Here is a 23,695-nt window from a genome sequence, read left to right on the forward strand (position 1 = left end):
TTGGTAACCAGGCCTGAACCAGGCCCAATGGTAACCAGGCCCGAACCAGGCCCAACATTAACCAGGCCTAGACTAGGCTCAATGGTAACCAGGACCGAACCAGGCCCAGCAGTAACCAGGTCCGAGCCAGGCAGAACAGTAAGACGTCTGGTTTATCATCCGGAAAGTGAATCGGAATATCGGTGCAAGCTCCACCAAGAGATGGAGGCCCGTAACCGTTTGTCTCCAGACATGTTCCAAGAGATTACTCTTTTCCCGGATGCTGGCGAAAAAAGGAGCTCCCTCCAAACGGAACCCAAAGAGGACCCAAAGCGGCCCGCTCTGCCGGAGATACAGGCCCACCAGATATCTTATAACCAATTCCCAACGTCACACCGAGGCTCCTTGTTGAAAGAGGCCGAGCGGCGGAGGACACTTTCGACCGTCCTTGAATCGTCCCACCAAGTTGCCCTCCGATCCGAGTCGCCGCCAAATATCCACCAACGCTGCTTCCAGACAGAACGGCGGCCCTCCAGTCTTTCTGAAAGCGAGGCAGGATACCGATGCCTCCTTCACGAAGAGTTGGAGGCCGAGCACCGGCGTTTGTTCGGCCACGAGGCCAGAGAGAGGTCACGGGAGCCGTCTTGGACAGCCGGCATGAACACGGCGACCCAAACGGAGCCTTATCGAGAGTCCAGGACAACACGCCAGACCAAGACCCCGAGTCCGAGACCGTTGCAATATCCGGAGACTGCCGTGGGTGGTGAGTCGTTGCCGCCAAGAGGGTTGGCGAAGTTCGGGCCTCACTCAACTTGGTGGCCGTTACTCCAAGAAGATCTCAGTTCACCATGGACATCACCGAGACAGGGGTTGACGGAGCAATGGAAGGACCGAAGCAGGAGTCTACCCACTCCAGATTGGATGGAGAGGAACGAGAGTCCACCCACATCGGGGTGGACCGATAGGAGCCGCAGTTTGCCGGCGGCGGACTGGGTGGAGAGGAGCACGCCAGACTGGACGGAGAGGCTGTCCTGCTCGTTGTCGCCGGACGTCATGGAGGACACCTTGGCCTCGCCGGCGGAATCCGAGGTCGCCCTGGACGATCCGCTCGGATCAAGGGACAACCTGTCTCCGCCATCGCCTCCCCTTGAGTGCCCGTTCATCCGGGATCACAGGAAGCAGAGGTCCGAGTGCGAGGGTCCCAGTCACGAAGCTGACAAGCTGCTCAAGCCGTTGAAGGGGAAGCCCGACAGGTTCAGTGCTTTCTTCGTGGGTACGTTCCGAGTAACTGGGCCATGCTCGGTTACTAATTCGAGAAATTAACTTGCATCCCGAAATATCGAGAAATTAATTCGAGAAATTAACTTGCATCCCGAAATATATGAACGATTGCACTCTCAATTCAATGGTTTTCCAGTTCCAGGAGGGAAATCACGCATTGTAGGAGCTCTCCATGGTGAGGAACTCTTACAAAAGTACATTCAGCACCATGGAGAGCTCCTGCAAAGCCAGTCAGAGCTTGGGTTCATATTTATTTATTTATTACATTTATATGCCGTCCTTCTCACCCCGAAGGGGACTCAGAGCAGCTTAAAATTAAATGTACATACAATATTATATTATTAGCATAGTACAATACTAGCAATAAATTACTATATTGTACTATATCAATATATTGTAATATTATTCTATTGTTTTCCATCTTCAATAGTTGACTTGTCTCAGTTTGTTAATGGGCGTTATATCAATACTTTAATTTTTCGTTCTTCATCCAATCCTTTACTGCGTCCAGTCTGTCATCGTCTTTGGTTTGTTCTGTGTTCTTGATAGTAGAAAGGTTAATTGGTCCATATTCATTATATCCCATATTTTCTTTATCCAATCCTCTTTATTTGGTATTACTTTTTGTTTCCATAGTCTGGCAAGCACTATTCTGGCTGCGGTTGTTAAATATGTAAATATTTTATCTTCGTTCTTTTCCCATTGCATGTTAGACATCCCCAATAGGGAGTATTCTGGGAGTAAAGCAATTTGATTTTTTAGAATCTTCTGACACTTGTTATGTATCTCTCTCCAATAGGGTTTTATTTTTTCACAGGACCACCACATATATAGATAGGTACCATCGCTTTTCTCACATTTCCAGCATTTGATATTCTTGTCTTTTGTGAATTTTATTATTTTCTTCAGTGTCATATGCCATTGGTAAAACATCTTCAACCAATTTTCTTTCAGGTCATAGGCGTATGTATAATTTAACTCCCCCCCCCCCCAAAATTATTTCCCATTTGTCTAGTGTAATTGTTCTTTCTATATCCCTTCCTATATCCCTATACCCTGAAATATATGAACGATTGCAATCCCAATTCAATAGTTTCCCAGTTCTAGGAGGGAAATCACACATCGTAGGAGCTCGCCATGGTGAGGAACATTCAGCACCATGGAGAGCTCCTGCAAAGAGCTTGGATCCATATTTATTTATTTACTACTTTATTTATTTATTTATTATTTTCTAGTATTTATTTACTGCCTCTGGTGGCACAGTGTGTTAAAGCGCTGAGCTGCTGAACTTGCAGACCGAAAGGTCCCAGGTTCAAATCCCGGGAGCGGAATGAGCGCCCGCTGTTAGCCCCAGCTCCTGCCAAGCTAGCAGTTCGAAAACATGCCAATGTGAGTAAATCAATAGGTACCGCTCCGGTGGGAAGGTAAGGGCGCTCCATGCAGTCATGCCAATGGCCACATGACCTTGGAGGTGTCTACGGACAACGCCGGCTCTTCGGCTAAGAAATGGAGATGAGCACCAACTCTCAGAATCGGTCACGACTGGACTTAACGTCAGGGAAAAACCTTTACCTTTACTACCTATATTTATATCCCGCTCTTCTCACCTCGAAGGGGACTCAGAGCGGCTTACAAATTAAATTTACATACAATATTATATTATTAGCATAGCACAATACTAGCAATAAATTACTATATTGTACTATATCAATATATTGTAATATTATTAGTAATATTACATGTAAAATATATATAACTAGCTGTGCCCGGCCATGCGTTGCTGTGGAGAAGTCTGGTGGTATAGGAAATAAAGTATTGAGGAACTGGTGGTAGTTAAGGTAAAGGGTAAAGGTTTTCCCCTGACATTAAGTCCATTAAAAATGGGTTATATAGCTGTGTGGAAGGTCCTTGAGTCTACACTGCCATATAATCCAGTTCAAATCAGATAATCTGTATCTTATAGGCAGTGTGGAAGAGGCCTAAGTGAGGCCTAACTCTGCCTGTCCCCTGGGCTGAGTGAGTTGTTAGGAGACCAAGTGGGCGGAGCTTAGCCTTCTAACTGGCAGCAATTGGATAAAAACAATTATTCCTCTCCCTCTAATTAGGACTATATTTTTCTTTTTGTTGTATGAATGTAGAGGCATGGATGAGGGGTTGTGCTGCCAAGTTTAGTGTTTCTGGGATGTGTAGTTTTGTTGTTTTGTCCTAGGCCGAAATTTCATTACCCTTTCATATATATATATAGATTAATATTATTATATTGTATTATTAGTATTATATCGTAATATAATATCATAGCTCCTCCTTCCTGTTGGCTGTCTCCCATTGAACATTTCCAGCATTTCCATGTCCGCCAAAAGTCATTCCTTTAATAGGTTTGCTCTTACCCGCATGTTTCCCATCTCTGCAACATTGCTCTTATGGCAACCCAGGTGTCCTTATAAGCTTGAGAATCATATCACGTATTGATATAGCCTAGAATCGCGTTGGCCTTTTGAGCTGCTGCATCACGCTCTTGACTCCTGTTTCGATTCCTTTCCCATGTTGTGTTTTTCAAGCCAATATCCTTCTTTTCCCAGATGTCTCCGACTCGATGAACACAGACATCCTGTGGTGGCTGAAAGGTGGGTACGTTTTGGAGGCCAGGGCTGGGCGGCTTTTGGAGCTTCCTCCAGCCCTCGGGTTCTCATTTTTGGTGCCTCTTCTTCCAACCGGATCTCTCTCTTGCTCTCCTCGTTCTTCTGGCTGCGTCCTGGATCCGGTGGTCGGTTCGGTTGGAAACGGACCATTCCCGGCAACTTGCAGATGAAGAAGTGAGTCTGGAAGCAGCGCCAATCTTTCCCGGCATTTTTTATTTCATTTGGAGAGATTGATGGGCCTTTCCTTCTTTCTTCCGCCTCCCTTTCTTTCCTCCTTCCTGCCTCTTTCCTTCTGTCTCTCTTTCACTCCTATTTCCTTCCTTTTCTCCTTCCTTCTCTCTTTCCTTCCTTTTTACTTCTTTCTCTCCTTCCTTGCTCTTACATTCCCTCTCTCCTTCTCTCTTCTTAATTCCTTCTCTCCTTCCTATTTCCTTTCTTTTCTCCTTCCTTTCTCTTTCTCTCCTTCTCTTCTTCTTCTTTCCTTCCTTCCTTCCGCTTTACTTCTTGCTCTCCTTCCTTGCTCTTACTTTCCATCTCTCCTTTTGTCCTTCTCTCCTTCCTCTTATCTTTTCTTCCTTCTCTTCTTCCTTTCACTTTCCCTTCCTTCTTCCTTTCCCTTTTTTCTCCTTCCTTTCTTCTCTCCGTTCTTTCTCTTTCCCTCCCTCTTTCCTTCTCTCCTTCCTTTCTTTTTTCCTTCTCTTCTTCCTCTTTCCTTTCTTTTCTCCTTCCTTCCTCTTTATTTCTTTCTCTCCTTCCTTGCTCTTACCTTCTTTCCTTTTATCTTTCTCTCTTCCCTCTCTCCTTCCTTTTCTGCTTTCTTTCCTTCTCTCTTTCTCTCCCTCCTTCCTCTTTCCTTCCTTCCTTTTCTCCTTTCTTCCTTCTTTCCTTCCTTTTCTCCCTCCCTCCCTCCTTCCTTCCTTCCTTTTTTCTTTCCCCCCTCTTTCCTTCTCTTCTTCCTCTTTCCTTTCTTTTCTCCTTTCTTCCACTTTCCTTCCTGTTGTCCTTCTCTCCTCCTTACTCCTTCCTTCTCGTCTTAATGTCGTCTCTCCTTCCTTCTCGTCCTCCCTCTCTCCTTCCTATTTCCCTTCTTTTCTTCCTTCTCTCCTTCCTTTCTCTTTATTTCTTTCTCCTTCCTTGCTCTTATCTTCTTTCTCTCCTTTTTTCTTTCTCTCTTCCCTCTCTCCTTCCTCTTCTGCTTTCTTTCCTTCTCTCCCTTCCTTCTCTTTCTCTCCTCCCTCCCTCCCTCCCTCCCTTCCTTCTCTCCTTCCTTCCTTCCTTTTCTTTCTTCCTTCCTTCCTTCCATCCTTCCCTTCTTCCTTCTCTCTTTCCTTCTCTCCTTCCTTCCTTCCTTCCTTCGTTTCCTCCTTCATCCCTTCCTTCCTTCCTTCCTTCTCTCCTTCCTTCCTTCCTGAAGCCTTCCTTTCTATTGGGTCTCCCTTCAGCACCTGGGAGAGCTCCCGGGAGGCCTTGGCGGCGCTCTGCACATGCTCAGGGGCGCCGTGTCCTCCGTCACGCAGCGGGGGGAGGGGGGAGGAGGGAAAGGGGAGGAGCCTGGGCGGGTCACGTGATCCCCAAGCCCTCCAGCCGCTGAATCCGGAGCCCAGAGCCTCGCAGGGAGTCCCGGGCCCCCCTTTCCTGGCATGGTAAGACCCACATCCGAACCCACTCCGCTTCCACCCCACCCGGTGCAAGGACCTCTTTCCCCCGCCAGCCTTTGGGGGGAAGCCTCAGCCGCGCATGCGCAACAATCGCTCCCCTTTTGCTGGGGTGGGGGCTCCCTTTGCTTTAGGGACACGCCAGCCCCGCAGAGAAGGCCGGAGAGAGAGAGAGAGAGACTGACACCGCAAGGTCATACTCCAGGAGGTGCTTTGGCATCACTTGAATGGCCATGACTCAATGCTATGGGACATGGGAGTTGCAGTTTGGCAAGGTCCTCTAGGATGGATGCAGTTTGGCCCAGTCCTGGCTATGGGAGTTGTAGTTTGGCCCAGTCGCGGCTATGGGAGTTGTAGTTTGACCGAGTCACAGCTATGGGAGTTGTAGTTTGGCCCAGTCGTGGCTATGGGAGTTGTAGTTTGACCGAGTCACAGCTATGGGAGTTGTAGTTTGGCCCAGTCGTGGCTATGGGAGTTGTAGTTTGGCCCAGTCGCGGCTATGGGAGTTGTAATTTGGCCCAGACGCGGCTATGGGAGGTGTAGTTTGGCCCAGTCGTGGCTATGGGAGTTGTAGTTTGACCCAGTCGCAGCTATGGGAGTTGTAGTTTGGCCCAGTCGTGGCTATGGGAGTTGTAGTTTGACACAGTCGCAGCTATGGGAGTTGTAGTTTGGCTCAGTCGTGGCTATGGGAGTTGTAGTTTGACCCAGTCGCAGCTATGGGAGTTGTAGTTTGGCCCAGTCGCGGCTATGGGAGTTGAAGTTTGGCCCAGACACGGCTATGGGAGTTGTAATTTGGCCCAGTCGTGGCTATGGGAGTTGTAGTTTGGCCCAGTCGCAGCTATGGGAGTTGTAGTTTGGCCCAGTCGTGGCTATGGGAGTTGTAGTTTGACCCAGTCGCAGCTATGGGAGTTGTAGTTTGGCCCAGTCGTGGCTATGGGAGTTGTAGTTTGACACAGTCGCAGCTATGGGAGTTGTAGTTTGGCTCAGTCGTGGCTATGGGAGTTGTAGTTTGACCCAGTCGCAGCTATGGGAGTTGTAGTTTGGCCCAGTCGCGGCTATGGGAGTTGTAGTTTGGCCCAGTCGCGGCTATGGGAGTTGTAGTTTGGCCCAGACACGGCTATGGGAGGTGTAGTTTGGCCCAGTCGTGGCTATGGGAGTTGTAGTTTGACCCAGTCGCAGCTATGGGAGTTGTAGTTTGGCCCAGTCATGGCTATGGGAGTTGTAGTTTGACACAGTCGCAGCTATGGGAGTTGTAGTTTGGCCCAGTCGTGGCTATGGGAGTTGTAGTTTGACCCAGTCGCAGCTATGGGAGTTGTAGTTTGGCCCAGTTGTGTTTTAATTTGACCCAGTTGTGGCTATGGGAGTTGAAGTTTGGCCCATTTGTGGCTATGGGAATTGAAGTTTGGCCCAGTCGCGGCTATGGGAGTTGTAGTTTGGCCCAGTCGTGGCTATGGGAGTTGCAGTTTGACCCAATTGTGGCTATGCGAGTTGTAATTTGGTCCAGTTGCGTTGTAGTTTGACCCAGTTGTGGCTATGGGAATTGTAATTTGACCCAGTCACGACTATGGCAGTTGTAGTTTGGTCCAGTTGCGGCTATGGGAGTTGTAGTTTGGCCCAGTCATGGCTATGGGAGTTGTAGTTTGACACAGTTGCAGCTATGGGAGTTGTAGTTTGACCCAGTCATGGCTAAGGGAATTGTAGTCTGGCCCGGTCATGGCTATGGGAGTTGTAGTTTGACACAGTTGCAGCTATGGGAGTTGTAGTTTGACCCAGTCATGGCTAAGGGAATTGTAGTCTGGCCCGGTCATGGCTATGGGAGTTGTAGTTTGGCCCAGTCGTAGCTATGGGAGTTGTAGTTTGGGCCAGTCGCGGCTATGGGAGTTGTAATTTGGCCTAGTCGTGGCTAAGGGAATTATAGTTTTAGCTGAGGCTAAAATGTCATATTGGGAGGCCACACAATCCCATATCCGCCTTTTGGAGGCCTCCGAATGACAGCGGCCCATGATTTTCGATCTCAGGATCATTGTCGGGTTGCTGGCCATGTCCTATTTTCCGAAGCGTCTGCCTCGGGGCAATGAGAAACCCAGGCCCCACTCCCCCCTCCTTTGCCCCACTTCCGTCCCCTTTTAAATGGCCATCCCTATAGTGAAGCGTCCCATTTGCCACATTGGAGGAGAGGATGGCATCGTTCCGTTCGGAGCAGGCGGAGGATGAGCCAGAGGTACTGGGTGCGAAGGGTGACGGGCATTGAGTATAAGGTCCTATAGGATTCCATATAAAGCAGTGGTAGTGATCTATAGAGCCCTATAGGATGCTTTTTCAATGACCGATAGGACCCTATAGGATTCTTTTTCAATGACGTATAGAGCCCTATAGGATTACCTATAGGACCCTATAGGATTCTTTAACAATGACGTATAGAGCCTATAGGATTCTTTTTCAATGACCTATAGGGCCCTATAGGAGTCTTTATCAATGACGTATAGAGCCTATAGGATTCTTTTTCAATTACCTATAGGACCCTATAGGATTCTTTTCGATGACCCATAGGATTCAATTTTGAATATGTATAGAGTTCTATAGAATTCCATTTCAATGACATATAGAGCCCTATAGGATTATTTTTCAATACGATTATTTTTCGATGACATATAGAACCCTATAGGATTCTTTTCCAATGAGCTATATGGCCTTATAGGGTTCCATTTTGACAATGTATAGAGCCCTATAGGGTTCCATTCCATATAAGGTCCTATGGGATTCCATTTCAATGATATATAGAGCCCTATAGGATCCCATTTTGATGACATATTGGGCCCTATATAATTCCATTATGATAACCTATAGAGTTCTATAGGATTCCATTTTAATGATCCATAGAGCACTATAGGATCCCATTTTGATTACCTATAGAGCCCTATAGGATTCATTTCAATGACCTATAGAATCCTATAGGATTCTATTTCGATGACCTATAGAGCCCTATAGGAGTCATTGTAAAGCACTGGCAATGATCTACAGAGCCCTATAGGATTCAATGTTCGGCTTCCGTGCATCTCATAAAGAAAAGCAATGGACCTGGGAGTTGTAGTTTGATAAGCCGTTCCTTCGTGGCAATTGCTCCGGTTTCAACGTGAAGCGTTGGGATTCCTAGAATCATAGAAAGGGTAGGAAAGGGTTAAGGGAGAGACAGATTCTTTCTCGGTTTCTCTCAAACCGAATTCCTTTTTGTGCCAAAATATGTCCCATAAAGAAGGGTGATCCCGGGTCCGAATCCTTCCGAAATGCCCCGAAAGCGTTCGGCCCCTTGGAGACTTCTTTTTTAATCAAAAACTTGCGAAACCTTGGATTCTCCACCCAATGTATTTGGGTCAAAGACGGCATGAATCTGCGCGTCTTGGATTGGCGTTGGAAGCTCCCCACACAAGATAATTTTGGGTACCGCCTTTGCGTACTCAAAACATGCCATCTGGAAGAGGACACTGGTGGGATGTAGCAAACAAGATTGGTTCTGTAGCTTTGATCCGAAGTTGAATGTGTAAATAAGTCAGAACAGGGACATCCTTTTGGCACATTGGGTCTCCTTGTCGCTTGTTGCTGTTATCCGCCATTCATGAAAGGCTTCCCGGACACTCGGATCTTGTAAATACAGTTGTGTTGTTAAAGTGCGAAGTATGGAACCCTGTGCAGACGGGGAAGCCTTAGCATTGAACGGTTGTGTTGTTAAAGTGCGAAGTATGGAACCCTGCGCAGACGGGGAAGCCTTAGCATTGAACGATTGTGTTGTTAAAGTGCGAAGTATGGAACCCTGAGCAGACGGGGAAGCCTTAGCATTGAACGGTTGTGTTGTTAAAGTGCGAAGTATGGAACCCTGTGCAGATGGGGAAGCCTTAGCATTGAATGGTTGTGTTGTTAAAGTGCGAAGTATGGAACCCTGAGCAGACGGGGAAGCCTTAGCATTGAACGGTTGTGTTGTTAAAGTGCGAAGTATGGAACCCTGCGCAGATGGGGAAGCCTTAGCATTGAATGGTTGTGTTGTTAAAGTGGGAAGTATGGAACCCTGCGCAGACGGGGAAGCCTTAGCATTGAACGATTGTGTTGTTAAAGTGTGAAGTATGAAACCCTGCACAGACGATCGGTCAATGCGACTTAAGCAACATGCAGTCATTGAATTCCTGACAGCAAAAGGTGTCACCCCAAAGGAGATTAATCAGAGAATGCAAGCTGTTTATGGCAATTGCGTTGATGTGAGTCCTTTACATTATAACGATGTTGAGGTGGGAACATCTGACTTGCGTCACAAAGAAAGAGTTGGATGTCCTGTGACAGTAACCACCGAGTTTCACAAGCAAAAGGTTGACAAATTGATTCAGGACGATTGACGTATCACCCAGAGAGAAATTTCAAGCATAATCGGCATTTCACAAGAACATGTGGGTCACATTATTGCTTTGCTTGGCTATCGGAAGATCTGTGCATGATGGGGACTGTGAGATGTTGGTTGAGGAAACCGAGTGTCGAATTCTTCTGTGACGGCTTCAGGAAACGTGTTCATCGTTGGCAGAAATGTATCCAATTGTCTGGTGATTATGTGGAAAAATGAATAGTGGTCGTTAAAGAGCACATTCTAAGGATTAATTCTGTGTTTGATTTATTAAAATATTCCTATCCAAACCAAAGTAACGAAGGTGGAGGCGTTACTTTTCATTCAACCCTCGTACGATCATCGCAGTCTTTTGTTGCGTTTTTGTTGCGGATCAAGGCCTTTACGACACTTAAGTGGTGTCGCATTTGAGGACTAGAAGCTTGACTGGGTCTCACGTTGGAGGGGGCAGAAGGATAAAATCCATCTGCTTTTGGCCCGAAGCATCAACCAACCCTCCAAGGTCAGAGAGATAGCAATTATGTAGACGTAATGAACGATATTGATTAGTTTGGATGAGCAATGCCTGGTTCCAGATGGTACACAAAAATGAACACTCAAAGAATCCCAGCGTTGAAAGGGACCCCAAAGTCGATCCAGTCCAACCCCTTTCTGGCGGAAAGACACAATCCAAGGCGTCCCGAGAGATGGCCACCCAGCTTCTGCTTCAAAACTTCTGGAGAAGGAGACCTATGATGCTGCCAAACATCAGGAAGTTCTTCCTAATGTTCCTAAGTCCTTCCTTAATTTTTACATTATTTCGCAAGTTCCAAATTGTGACATTGCCTATCCTGTCATTTGGAAATATAGATCTGAAAGATGCTTATTTTCATATGTCTATCTGGCCTCGTAGGTTCCTCTGTTTTCTGGTTGGATGCCAAGCATATTCATTTGATGTTCTTCACCAGGAAGTTCTTCCTAATGTTCCTAAGTCCTTCCTTAATTTTTACATTACTTCGCAAGTTCCAAATTGTGACATTGCCTATCCTGTCATTTGGAAAAATAGATCTGAAAGATGCTTATTTTCATATGTCTATCTGGCCTCGTAGGTTCCTCTGCTTTCTGGTTTGATGCCAAGCATATCCATCACGAAGTTCTTCCTAATGTTTACGTGGAATTTGAATCCAGCATGGCTCTCAAATCCCCTCTTAACCATCTCTTCTCCAAACTAAACATCCTTCCGTGGGATTCGTAGTTCCCAGACCTTTGGGGCTTCTTGCTTGTCCACATCCTTCTTGAAGGGAAATAGACATAGGTAATATTATCCTACTCCTGCCAACCTAGCAGTTCGAAAACATGCCAATGTGAGTAGATCAATAGGTACTGCTCTGGCGGGAAGGTAACAACGCTCCATGCACATGACCTTGGAGGTGTCTATGGACAACGCCGGCTCTTCGGTTTAGAAATGGAGATGAGCACCAACCCCCAGAGTTGATCACGACTGGACTTAACGTCAGGGGAAAACTTTACCTAATATTATCCCAGCTGAGATCTGACCGAAGCAAAACCGAGTGGGACTAGGACTTCCCTCCATGGTTCTTATTGACAGAGCCTATTTATTTATTTATTTATTTATTTACAGTATTTATATTCCGCCCTTCTCACCCCAAAGGGGACTCAGGGCAGATCACATTATATACATATAGGGCAAACAATCAATGCCCATATACACATAGAACCAAGACAGAGACAGGCACAGAGGCAAAGGACACAACAAGATTCATCATGCATTTGTGCCCCGTAGAAAATAAAGAATCAACATAGTAAGAACAGTTAACTCTTCAATAGATCCTGCCATATGCGCCGGGCTGTGGCGCAGCTGGCTAGTAACCAGCTGCAATAAATCACTACTGACCGAGAGGTCATGAGTTCAAAGCCTGGTCGGGTTAAGCCCCCGACCATTAAATAGCCCGGCTTGCTGTTGACCTAAGCAGCCCCGAAAGACAGTTGCATCTGTCAAGTAGGGAAATTTAGGTACGCTTTATGCAGTAGGCTAATTTAACTAATTTACAACACCATAAAACTGCCAGCAAAACACAAGGAAAGGAATGAAGAAGTACAGCTACTAGTGGACGGTGAAGCAACAGCTCCCCCTGTGGCCGGAATCGTGAAGCTGGAAAAATGTTAAATGCCTCTGTGTCTGTCTATACTGTATGTTGTTTGTCTATTGGCATTGAATGTTTCCCATATATGTGTTCATTGTAATCCGCCCTGAGTCCTCTTCGGGGTGAGAAGGGCGGAATATAAATACGGTAAATAAATGAATATGTTAGAAATATAACGCTTGCCTCCGGCTAAAGATACAGTCCTATTAGCTTTAGCTCATTCCAAGATCAAGGGGTTTACAACGTCTATTTTGAAATAAATATCATAGAATCATATTGGCCTTTTTCGCTGCTGCATCACGCTATTGCGATCCATCACGACTCCTACATCTCCTTCTGTGAGGTCTCATCCACCCTTTTATCTGTGCATTTCTGTTCTTTCTGCTTTACATTTCTCCCGGTTGAAATCCACGTTGTTAAGTGAGTTTTGGACATAATTTTGGATCATGATCCTGTTAGTTGGTGCATATACATATATTGACAAATGCACCTCAGAAAAATACAGGCATTGCTTCTTTGTTTCTGGCGGGGACGCTATGGGGTTTGTGCTTAGCGTCATTTGTCTTTTCTTGTTTTTCTGTCCCTTCGGCTCCTTTTTCCTCCTTCCGTTTCGGCTCCATCCTTCCCGCCTTTCTCCTCTCCTGAATCCGAACACATGTCCTGCCCTGTTTGTTTTGCCCCCTCCATCCTTGACGCAGGCGACGGAAGTGGAGGGGACCTTGGAGCCCCCCGAAGATTTCCGAGAGAAGCCCCTTCTTCAAGCCCTCAACCCCGAAGAGCCCCCCGAAATGCCGAGAGAGCACGCAGTAAGGCACACGTGGTGGAGTTAGGTCCCACTCGGCAGATCCGGTCCCTATTTACCCCATGTTTAGGGTTTCCTATGTAGAACCCTCTTGAGTTTCCCTTGAGAGCTCTTCTAACTCTAGGATTCTAATATAGATAGTGGACGATGTGATGGAGTCTCCTCTGGGGTTTTATTAAGCCCATCTGTCGGGAGTGAAGGGCCATCCAGTCCTTATTATTATTATTATTATTATTACTATTATTATTATTGGAAGAGACCCCAAGGGCCATCCAGTCCTTATTATTATTATTATTATTATTATTATTATTATTATTATTATTATTATTCCAGTAGAGGGAGGGATAGATAGATAGATAGATAGATAGATAGATAGATAGAGGGATAGATAGAGGGATAGATAGATAGATAGATAGATAGATAGATAGATGGATAGAGGGATAGATAGATAGATACACAGACAGATAGATAGACAGACAGATAGATAAATAAATAGATAGAGGGATAGATAGATAGATAGATAGATAGATAGATAGATAGATAGATAGATAGATAGATAGATGGATGGATAGAGGGATAGATAGAAAGACAGATAGATAAATAAATAAATAAATAGATAGAGGGATAGATAGATAGATAGATAGATAGATAGATAGATAGAGGGATAGATAGATAGACAGACAGATAGATAGACAGATAGATAAATAAATAAATAGATAGAGGGATATATAGATGGATTGATAGAGGGATAGATAGATAGATAGATAGATAGATAGATAGATAGATGGATAGAGGGATAGATAAATAAGTAAATAAATAGATAGAGGGATAGATAGATAGATAAATAGATAGATAGATAGATAGATAGATAGATAGATAGATAGATAGATAGATAGAGGGATAGATAGATAGACAGACAGATAGATAGACAGATAGATAAATAAATAGATAGAGGGATAGGTAGATAGATAGATAGATAGATAGATAGATAGATAGATAGATAGATAGATAGATAGATAGATAGATGGATAGATAGATAGATAGATAAATAGATAGAGGGATAGATAGATAGAGATAGATAGATACACAGACAGATAGATAGACAGACAGATAGATAAATAAATAGATAGAGGGATAGATAGATAGATAGATAGATAGATAGATAGATAGATAAGATAGATGGATTGATAGAGGGATAGATAGATGGATTGATAGAGGGATAGATAGATAGATAGATAGATAGATAGATAGATAGATAGATAGATAGATAGATGGACAGAGGGATAGAGGGATAGATAGATAGACAGATAAATAGATAAATAAATAAATAGATAGAAGGATAGATAGATAGATAGATAGAGGGATAGATAGATAGACAGACAGACAGATAGATAAATAAATAGATAGAGGGATAGATAGATAGATAGATAGATAGATAGATAGATAGATAGATAGATAGATAGATAGATAGAGGGATAGATAGATAGATAAATAAATAGATAGATAGAGGAATAGATAGATAGATAGAGAGAGAGAGATAGACAGACATAGATAGACAGATAGATAAATAAATAGATAGAGGGGTAGATAGATAGATAGATAGATAGATAGATAGATAGATAGATAGATAGATAGATAGATAGATAGAGATAGAGAGATAGATAGAGGGATAAATAGATAGAGAGATAGAGAGAGATGATCGGTGGTTGGACTGGATGACCTTTTGGGACCCTTCCAGCTTTAGTATATGTCAATCATCTCTCTCTCACACACATACATACATTCATGTGGTCTCTTCCAATGCTAGGATCCTCTGACTCCTTCCTTCTCCGGCTCTTTCTCCAGATCAAGCGCTTCTTGAAGGACGACTCGGAGGAGGCCGAGCTGGTCCAGTTCCTGGGCGACCAGCCCCCTGCGGAGCAGACCTTCCGCCGCCCGGAGCCCAGACCGGAGGAAGACACCTTCAAGGGTTACGGTATCCATCGGGCCGCGCCCGAGATGTTTGCCGCCCTGACGGGGGCCCGGCCCCTGTCCCAGGAGGATGCGGTGGCCATGGAGGACAAGGAGCCCAAAGCCTTCCACCGGCCACGGCCCCTCGATCTCCGGCAGCAGCCACAGCAGCAGCAGCACATGGCGGCTCCAGCACCACCCAGCCCTTCTCGTCCACGGAGCCCCTGGGGAAGGCTGGATCCCTATGATTCGGATGAGGTGACGTAGGGTCGGAAGAGACCCCCAAAGGCCATCCAGTCCAACCCCATTCTGTCACACAGGAAGGCACAATCCGATCCCTCCCGACAGATGGCCATCACGCCAAAGATATGATAGATGTGATTGAGAAAGAGAGATATGATAGATATATCCTAGAACTGGAAAAGTCTCGCAAAGGCCATCCAGTCCAACCCCCTCTGTCACACAGGAAGGCACAATCCGATCCCTCCCGATGGATGGCCATCACGCCAAAGATATGATAGATGTGATTGAGAAAGAGAGATATGATAGATATATCCTAGAACTAGAAAAGTCTCCCAAAGGCCATCCAGTCCAACCCCCTCTGTCACACACGAAGGCACAATCCGATCCCTCCCGACGGATGGCCATCACACCAAAGATATGATAGATGTGATTGAGAAAGAGAGATATGATAGATATATCCTAGAACTGGAAAAGTCTCCCCAGGGCCATCCAGTCTAACCCCCTTTGTCACACAGGAAGGCACAATCCGATCCCTCCCGACGGATGGCCATCACGCCAATGATATGATAGATGTGATTGAGAAAGAGAGATATGATAGATATATCCTAGAACTGGAAAAGTCCCCCAAAGGCCATCCAGTCCAACCCCCTCTGTCACACAGGAAGGCACAATCCGATCCCTCCCGGCAGATGACCATCCCATCAAAGATAGATGGCCATAGATGGGCCACCTATCTTTGTATATATATCCTAGAGCTAGAAGGCTTCCCCAAAGCCCATCCAGTCCAACCTCATTTTGCCAGAAAGGAAGGCACAACGCAATCCCTCCCGACAGATAGCCATCCAGCGAAAGATCGATGGCCATAGATATGATGGATGTAATCGAGAGAGATAGTGTCTTATTATATTGTATTACATTATAATATTATTATCAATATTATATGTATATACAATACATTATATTATTAGTATAGCATAATATTAGTATTACAGTATATGATAGATATTTCCTAGAGCTAGAAGGCTCCCCCAAAGGCCATCCAGTTCAACCCCATTCTGCCAGTCAGGAAGGCACAACGCAATCCCTCCTGACAGATGTCCATCCAGAGAAAGATCGATGGCCATAGATATGATGGATGTAATCGAGAGAGATAGTGTCTTATTATTTTGTATTACATTATAATATTATTATCAATATTATATGTATATACAATACATTATATTATTAGTATAGCATAATATTAGAATTACAGTATATGATAGATATATCCTAGAGCTAGAAGGCTCCCCCAAAGGCCATCCAGTCCAACCCCATTTTGCCAGACAGGAAGGCACAACACAATCCCTCCCGACAGATGGCCATCCAGCGAAAGATCGATGGCCATAGATATGATGGATGTAATCGAGAGAGATAGTGTCTTATTATATTGTATTACATTATAATATTATTATCAATATTATATGTATATACAATACATTATATTATTAGTATAGCATAATATTAGAATTACAGTATATGATAGATATATCCTAGAGCTAGAAGGCTCCCCCAAAGGCCATCCAGTCCAACCCCATTTTGCCAGACAGGAAGGCACAACACAATCCCTCCCGACAGATGGCCATCCAGCGAAAGATCGATGGCCATAGATATGATGGATGTAATCGAGAGAGATGTATATGATAGATATATCCTAGAGCTAGAAGGGTCCCCCAAAGGCCATCCAGTCCAACCCCATTTTACCAGCAGGAAGGCACAATCCAATCCCAACAGATGACCATTATTATTTTATTATGACACAGCAAACAAGGTAGATATGCTGGATTTCGTATCACAAAATCACAAGTCGAACACTTCCCAAGTGTCTAGGACTGTGTGATTTATTATTATTATTATTATTATTATTATTATTATTATTATTATTATTATTATTATTACAGTACATTGTTGTTGTTGTTGTTATTATTATTATTATTATTATTATTATTATTATTATTATTATTATTATTATTATTACAGGACAGTACATTATTATTATTACATCCCACCAAAGATAGATGGCCATAGATGTGATAGATGTAAATGAGATATATGTATATGAAACATATCCTAAAGCTGAGTCCTCCAAAGGCAATGCAGTCTAAACCCATTTTGCCAGACAGGAAGGCACAATCCAGTCCCTCCCAACAGATGACCATAATAATAATAATAATAATAATAATAATAATAATAATAATAATAATAATTACAGTACAGTACAGTACATTATTATTATTACATCCCACCAAAGATAGATGGCCATAGATGTGAGAGATGTAAATGAGAGAGATGTATATGAAATATATCCTAGAGCTGGGTCCTCCAAAGGCAATGCAGTCTAAACCCATTTTGCCAGACAGGAAGGCACAATCCAATCCCTCCCAATAGATGACCATCCCACCAAAGATAGATGTGTAAAATGTAATTGAGAGAGACGTATATGATAGATATAGCCTAGGATCCCAGGTCATAAATCCCTTTCCTTTACACGTTGACCCACTCTTTCTTTTCTTTCCCCCTCCGCAGGATGATAAGGAATACGTCGGATTTGCCACCCTGCCCAACCAGGTCCATCGGAAGTCGGTCAAGAGGGGATTTGACTTCACGCTGATGGTTGCAGGTATATCAGAGACGGTTAACGCAAAGAGTGGGAGGTTCTCGGAGTCTTAGTAGATTTTGGGTTGGACGTGAGCCAAGAGTGTGACGCAGCGGCTCAAAAGGCCAATGCGATTCTGTTCCGTTTCCTTGTTCCAAGGAAAGTCTAGTCTCAAAGTGGCTCTTCTTTCTCTTCTTCCCTCTTTTACCAGGAGAATCTGGGCTGGGAAAATCGACGCTGGTGAACAGCCTCTTTCTTACGGATCTGTACAAGGACCGTAAACTCTTAAATGCGGAAGGTAAGGTGTGTTCCTGTAGAATTGGAATGGAGACAACATTATGGGGACAGAGCTGGAGAACGGAGAAAGTAGGTGGGCAGCAGTCACAATGACACTCAGGCAACACATAGTATATACGACGACGATGACGATTAGCAAAAGCTTAGGTTATTGTTCCACCTCCATTCATTTGGGGTATAAATAAACATTATTAATATTATTATTGACACAAAGTCAGAGTATGACACAGCAAACGAGATATATATGCTGGATTTTGTATCAATAATAACAATCATGTTTATTTATTATTATTATTGACACAAAGACAGAGTATGACACAGCAAACGAGATATATATGCTGGATTTCGTATCAATAATAACATTCATGTTTATTTATTATTATTATTGACACAAAGACAAGAGTATGACACAGCAAACAATATATATATATTCTGGATTTCGCATCAATAATAACAATCATGTTTATTTATTATTATTATTGACACAAATACATAGTATGACACAGCAAATGAGATATATATGCTGAATTTCGTATCAATAATAATAATTATAATAATAATAATTATTATTTGAAACACAACAAGATGAGTCCAGGGCGGACACTCTGCTGGCTGTTGTATTGGATCACACATCGGACACTTCCCAAGTGTCTAGGACTGTGTGATGTATTATTATTATTATTATTATTGACACAATGACATAGTATGACACAGCAAATGAGATCTATATGCTGGATTTCATATCACAAAATCACAAGTCGAACACTTCCCGAGTGTTTAGGACTGTGTGATGTATTATTATTATTATTATTATTATTATTATTGTTGTTGTTGTTGACACAAAGACAGAGTATGACACAGCAAACGAGACTTATATGCTGGATTTCTTATCACAAAATCACAAGTCAAGTACTTCCCAAGTGTTTAGGACTGTGTGATTTATTATTATTATTATTATTATTATTATTATTATTATTATTATTATTATTATTACGAGATATATATGCTGGATTTCGTATCTCAAAATCACAAGTTGAACACTTCCCAAGCCTTTAGGACTGTGTGATGTATTTAGGACTGTGTGATTTTATTGTTGTTGTTGTTGTTGTTGTTGTTGTTGTTGTTGTTGTTGTTGTTGTGTCTTTCTGCCTGGCAGATTGGGCTTGGACTGGATGGCCTTCGGAGGACCCTTCCAGTTCTAGGATATTTCTATATCTATCATATATCTCAATGGGGTAGTGAAGCACTCTAGGTTTCATCAAGGTTGGAAGGAAAATGCCTTCAATGCCTGGTTGAAAACCCGGAGCGAATCCATTGCTCCACTGACATGGGACCGATGGTTCAGAGCCTTAAAAATCCAGACCCAAAGCCAGAGTGGGCTCATGGGAGTTGCAAACTCATCTTGAATGCTGGCCTGTAAGAAACATGGGATACTAAACCCTTCCTTCCCTCTCTCTGCGTAGAACGGATCCTCCAGACGGTGGAGATCACCAAACACGTGGTGGACATTGAGGAGAAAGGCGTCAAGCTCCGCTTAACCATCGTGGACACGCCAGGCTTCGGGGACGCCGTCAACAACACCGAATGGTACGAGAGGAGGAGGAGGAATTAGCCGCGGTGGATTTGCCGCAGAGCCACGGCGAAGGCGGAGGGAGGGACTTGGGGACGGGAATCCCATTAAGGCCTGCGTCTCTTCTGGGCTGGCGTGACCTTTGGACGCTGGCCAGGAGCTCGGATAAAAATACCTCGGAAAATCCTGTCGCTTCGCAGACTCACCGCTGCCTTTTTTACCACTCTTTTCTTCACTTTTTTCAGCACCTTTCCCATGCCAGCAGTATTGGTTCACTTGGGATTCTGGGATAAGCAGTCCAGCTTGGACTAACGTCCCCAGTTTAACTCTCCACCCCTCGTTCTGTAGATTATGGATAAGTCTTCTAGGCTGAAGACCCAAAACTGAGTTGCACGTAACCAACTACAGTAGAGTCTCACTTATCCAAGCCTCGCTTATCCAAGCCTCTGGATAATCCAAGCCATTTTTGTAGTCAATGTTTTCAATATATCGTGATATTTTGGTGCTAAATTCGTAAATACAGTAATTACAACATAACATTACTGCGTATTGAACTACTTTTTCTGTCAAATTTGTTGTATAACATGATGTTTTGGTGCTTAATTTGTAAAATCATAACCTAATTTAATGTTTAATAGGCTTTTCCTTAATCCCTCCTTATTATCCAAGATATTCGCTTATCCATGCTTCTGCCGGCCCGTTTAGCTTGGATAAGTGAGACTCTACTGTATATGCCTATTGATATACTCTTATCTTCAGTTACTGCTTGGCTGCATTGTCACATCTTTTCATAGACTCCAATCAATGCTTGGTTTTGATTCCAGACTTTTTCATAAACTTTTATCTCTAATCATTGTTTGGTTTCAATTCCAGACCTTTTCATAAACTCTTATCTCTGATCATTGCTTGGTTTCGATTCCAGGCCTTTTCATAAACTCTTATCTCTGATCAATGCTTGGTTTCGATTCCAGACTTATTCATAGACTCTTATCTCCGATCATTGCTTGGTTTCAATTCCAGACTTTTTCATAGACTTACCTTCGATCACTGCTTGGTTTTGATTCCAGATTTTGTACCAATTCTTATCTCTGATCACTGCTTGGTTTCAATTCCAGATGTTTTCATAAACTCTTATCTCCGCTCAATGCTTGGTTTCGATTCCAGACTTTTTCATAAACTCTTATTTCCAGTCATTGTTTGGTTTCAATTCCAGACCTTTTCATAGACTTATCTTCAATCACTGCTTGGTTTTGATTCCAGATTTTTTTATCGATTCTTATCTCCAATCACTGCTAGGTTTCAATTTCAAACCTTTTCATATTCCTATCTCCGATCACTGGTTGGCATCAATTTCATGCCTTTTCATAGACTCATCTCCAATCATTGTTGGGTTTCAATTCTAGATTGATCCATAGACTCTTGTCTCTGTTCACTGGTTGGCGTCAATTCCATGCCTTTTCGTAGACTTTTGACTCCAGTCACTCGTCTCTTCCAGTTTCAGTACTTTCAGTAGACTCTTATCTCCAATTACCATTTGGTTTCACATATTTATTCTTGAATGAACCCAATCAATCAATGTGTTTTGCCAATAGGTTGACTCATTGTTGATTCAAGAAGGCCTAGTTCATTTGGGGCCAACTGTAAAGTTTTGGAAAAAATGTTTATTAAATCTTCACTCTGCTTTTTTCAGCTGGAAGCCAGTGGCTGACTACATCGACCAGCAGTTTGAGCAATATTTCCGGGATGAAAGTGGCCTCAACCGGAAGAACATTCAGGACAACCGAGTGCATTGCTGCCTCTACTTCATCTCCCCTTTTGGACACGGGTACGAATGGATCCCATTTGTGATGCAATGTCTCTATTACAGTATCTTTCCCCCTTCGTCCCAAACAAACTCAACCACTTCCTAATTTTTTCCAGGTTACGGCCCTTGGATGTGGAGTTCATGAAAGCTCTCCACCAGCGGGTGAATATTGTGCCCGTCTTGGCCAAAGCGGACACCCTCATGCGCTCCGAGGTAGACCGGATGAAGAACAAGGTGAGGGAAGGAGGGATGGGGAGAAGAGAGTCCAAGAAATGAGATTCAGGATTGAGGTTCTCTCTGAATGATTTTATGATCGAGGATCTCCAGATGATTCAGGATTGAGATTCTCCAGATGTGTTTAGAGTTGCAGTTCTCCAGGTGACTTTAGGATTGAGGTTCTCTAGATTATTTGACTTTCCAGATGACTTTAGGACTGAGGTTCTCCAGATGATTCAAGATTGACGTCCCAGATGATTTTAGGACTAAGGTTCTCTCCAGATGTGTTTACAGTTGAGGTTCTCCAAATGACTTTAGGGTTGAGGTTCTCTCCAGATGAGTTTACAATTGAGGTTCTCCAAATGACTTTAAGGTTGAGGTTCTCCAGATTATTTAAGATTGACATCCCAGATGACTTTAGGATTGAGGTTCTCCAGATGATTCAAGATTGACTCTCTCGATAACTTTAAGGCTGAGCTTCTCTCCAGATGACTTTAGGATTAAGGTTCTCCAGATGATTCAAGATTGATGTCCCAGATGATTTTAGGACTGGGGTTCTTCAGATGATTCAAGATTGACGTCCCAGATGATTTTAGGACTGGGGTTCTCTCCAGATGTGTTTACAGTTCAGGTTCTCCAAATGACTTTAGGGTTGAGGTTCTCCAGATTATTTAAGATTGATGTCCCAGATAACTTTAGGATTGAGGTTCTCCAGAGGATTTAAAATTGACTCTCCAGATGACTTTAGGATTGAGGTTCTCTAGAGGATTTAAAATTGACTCTCCAGATGACTTTAAGGCTGATCTTCTCTCCAGATGACTTTAGGATTGAGGTTCTCTGCAGATGGGTTTACAGGTGAGGTTCTCTAGATGATTTAAGATAATGTTCCAGATGACTTTATGATTTATCCAGATGATGTTAGGATTCAGGTTCTCCAGAGGATTCCGTTTTTTTGTCCAACCAGTTTATAAACTGACTCGGTTCTCCTTTTCTGCAGATCCGGGATGAAATCGAACACTTCGGGATCCGGATCTACCAGTTCCCCGATTGCGATTCAGATGAAGATGACGATTTCAAGCTGCAGGACCAGGAGCTCAAGGTGAGGTGGCCGCAGAGGGGGTCTTTCTCCTTTGCCTTCTTCTGGGGCTGAGAGAGAGTGGCTTGTTTTGCAGGAGAGCATCCCGTTTGCCGTAATTGGCAGCAACACAGTCGTGGAGGCCAAAGGGAGACGCATCCGAGGCCGGCTCTACCCGTGGGGTGTCGTGGAAGGTCTCACATATTTCCTACATTTATTTCACTTATGTGCCACTTTGCATCTCATTGTTTGGTGACTTTCTGCTGGTGCTGCTCCTGTTCTCCCTTCTCCAGTGGAAAACCCGGCCCATTGCGACTTTGTCAAGCTGCGCACCATGCTGGTGAGGACGCACATGCAGGACCTGAAGGACGTGACCCGGGAGACGCACTACGAAAACTACCGGGCCCAGTGCATCCAGAGCATGACCCGGATGGTGGTCAAGGAGCGCAACCGGAAGTGAGTGAGCGAGCGGGGAAAGGATCACGGGCTCCGGGGGTTGGGAGGGACCCCAAGGGCCATCCAGTCCTACCCCATTGTCATAAAGGAAGGCACAATCCGATCCCTCCCGACAGATGGCCATCCAGCCTGTTGAAAATCCAAATAACAGAATCATAGAGTTGGAAGGCATCCTAAGGGCCATCCATTCCCATCCCATTCTGTCTTGAAGGAAGGCACAATCTGATCCCTCCTGACAGATAGCCATCCAGCCTATTAAAAATCCATGTACAGTGTTCCCTCACTTATCGCGGGGGTTAGGTTCCAGGACCACCTGCAATAAGTGAAAATCCGTGAAGTAGGGACACTTTAATATTTATACATTATTTTAAAGTTATACACTATTTTTGGAGCCCTGGTGGCAAAGTGTCTGAGCTGCTGAATTTGCAGACTGAAAGGTCCCAGGTTCAAATCCCGGGAGCGGAGTGAGCGCCCGCTGTTAGCTCCAGCTTTGCCAACCTAGCAGTTCGAAAACATGTCAATGTCAGTAGATCAATAGGTACTGCACCGGCAGGAAGGTAACGGCGCT

The 23,695-nt window shown here is 44.0% G+C and overlaps 3 protein-coding genes across 9 annotated transcripts in view; 2 read left to right on the forward strand and 1 right to left on the reverse strand.

Annotated features, from left to right (window-relative positions):
- Positions 1-3,847, reverse strand: part of vps37d (VPS37D subunit of ESCRT-I) — a 19,419-nt gene extending 15,572 nt beyond the window's left edge. Inside the window, exon 1 of the mRNA XM_062960528.1 lies at positions 3,648-3,847. Coding sequence (XP_062816598.1) covers positions 3,648-3,662 — 15 coding nt within the window. The 5' untranslated portion in view covers positions 3,663-3,847. The remainder of the gene's footprint in view (positions 1-3,647) is intronic.
- The window catches only part of LOC134293315 (uncharacterized), a 6,239-nt gene extending 1,541 nt beyond the window's left edge, over positions 1-4,698 (forward strand). Inside the window, exons 1-2 of the mRNA XM_062960517.1 lie at positions 1-1,252; positions 3,840-4,698. The exon at positions 1-1,252 is cut by the window's left edge and continues 1,541 nt beyond it. Coding sequence (XP_062816587.1) covers positions 1-1,252; positions 3,840-4,069 — 1,482 coding nt within the window. The 3' untranslated portion in view covers positions 4,070-4,698. The remainder of the gene's footprint in view (positions 1,253-3,839) is intronic.
- Positions 4,699-5,418: 720 nt separating this feature from the next.
- The window catches only part of LOC100561730 (septin-4), a 28,588-nt gene continuing 10,311 nt past the window's right edge, over positions 5,419-23,695 (forward strand). The window contains exons 1-11 of one of the 7 annotated variants that reach the window (XM_062960527.1): positions 5,470-5,542; positions 12,781-12,888; positions 14,730-15,092; positions 17,640-17,733; positions 17,921-18,007; positions 19,470-19,593; positions 21,267-21,401; positions 21,497-21,614; positions 22,594-22,695; positions 22,769-22,865; positions 22,965-23,127. In XM_062960527.1, the coding sequence (XP_062816597.1) occupies positions 5,540-5,542; positions 12,781-12,888; positions 14,730-15,092; positions 17,640-17,733; positions 17,921-18,007; positions 19,470-19,593; positions 21,267-21,401; positions 21,497-21,614; positions 22,594-22,695; positions 22,769-22,865; positions 22,965-23,127 (1,394 nt within the window). In that variant the 5' untranslated portion in view covers positions 5,470-5,539. Of the gene's footprint in view, positions 5,543-7,718; positions 7,776-11,872; positions 12,889-14,729; positions 15,093-17,639; positions 17,734-17,920; positions 18,008-19,469; positions 19,594-21,266; positions 21,402-21,496; positions 21,615-22,593; positions 22,696-22,768; positions 22,866-22,964; positions 23,128-23,695 lie in introns of those variants that run through there. The other 6 variants (XM_062960525.1, XM_062960526.1, XM_062960522.1 and 3 more) reach the window with 6 other exon arrangements.

This window comes from Anolis carolinensis, unplaced genomic scaffold (genome assembly GCF_035594765.1).
Source record: "Anolis carolinensis isolate JA03-04 unplaced genomic scaffold, rAnoCar3.1.pri scaffold_7, whole genome shotgun sequence".
In the NCBI taxonomy this organism is placed as follows: Eukaryota; Metazoa; Chordata; class Lepidosauria; order Squamata; family Dactyloidae; genus Anolis; species Anolis carolinensis.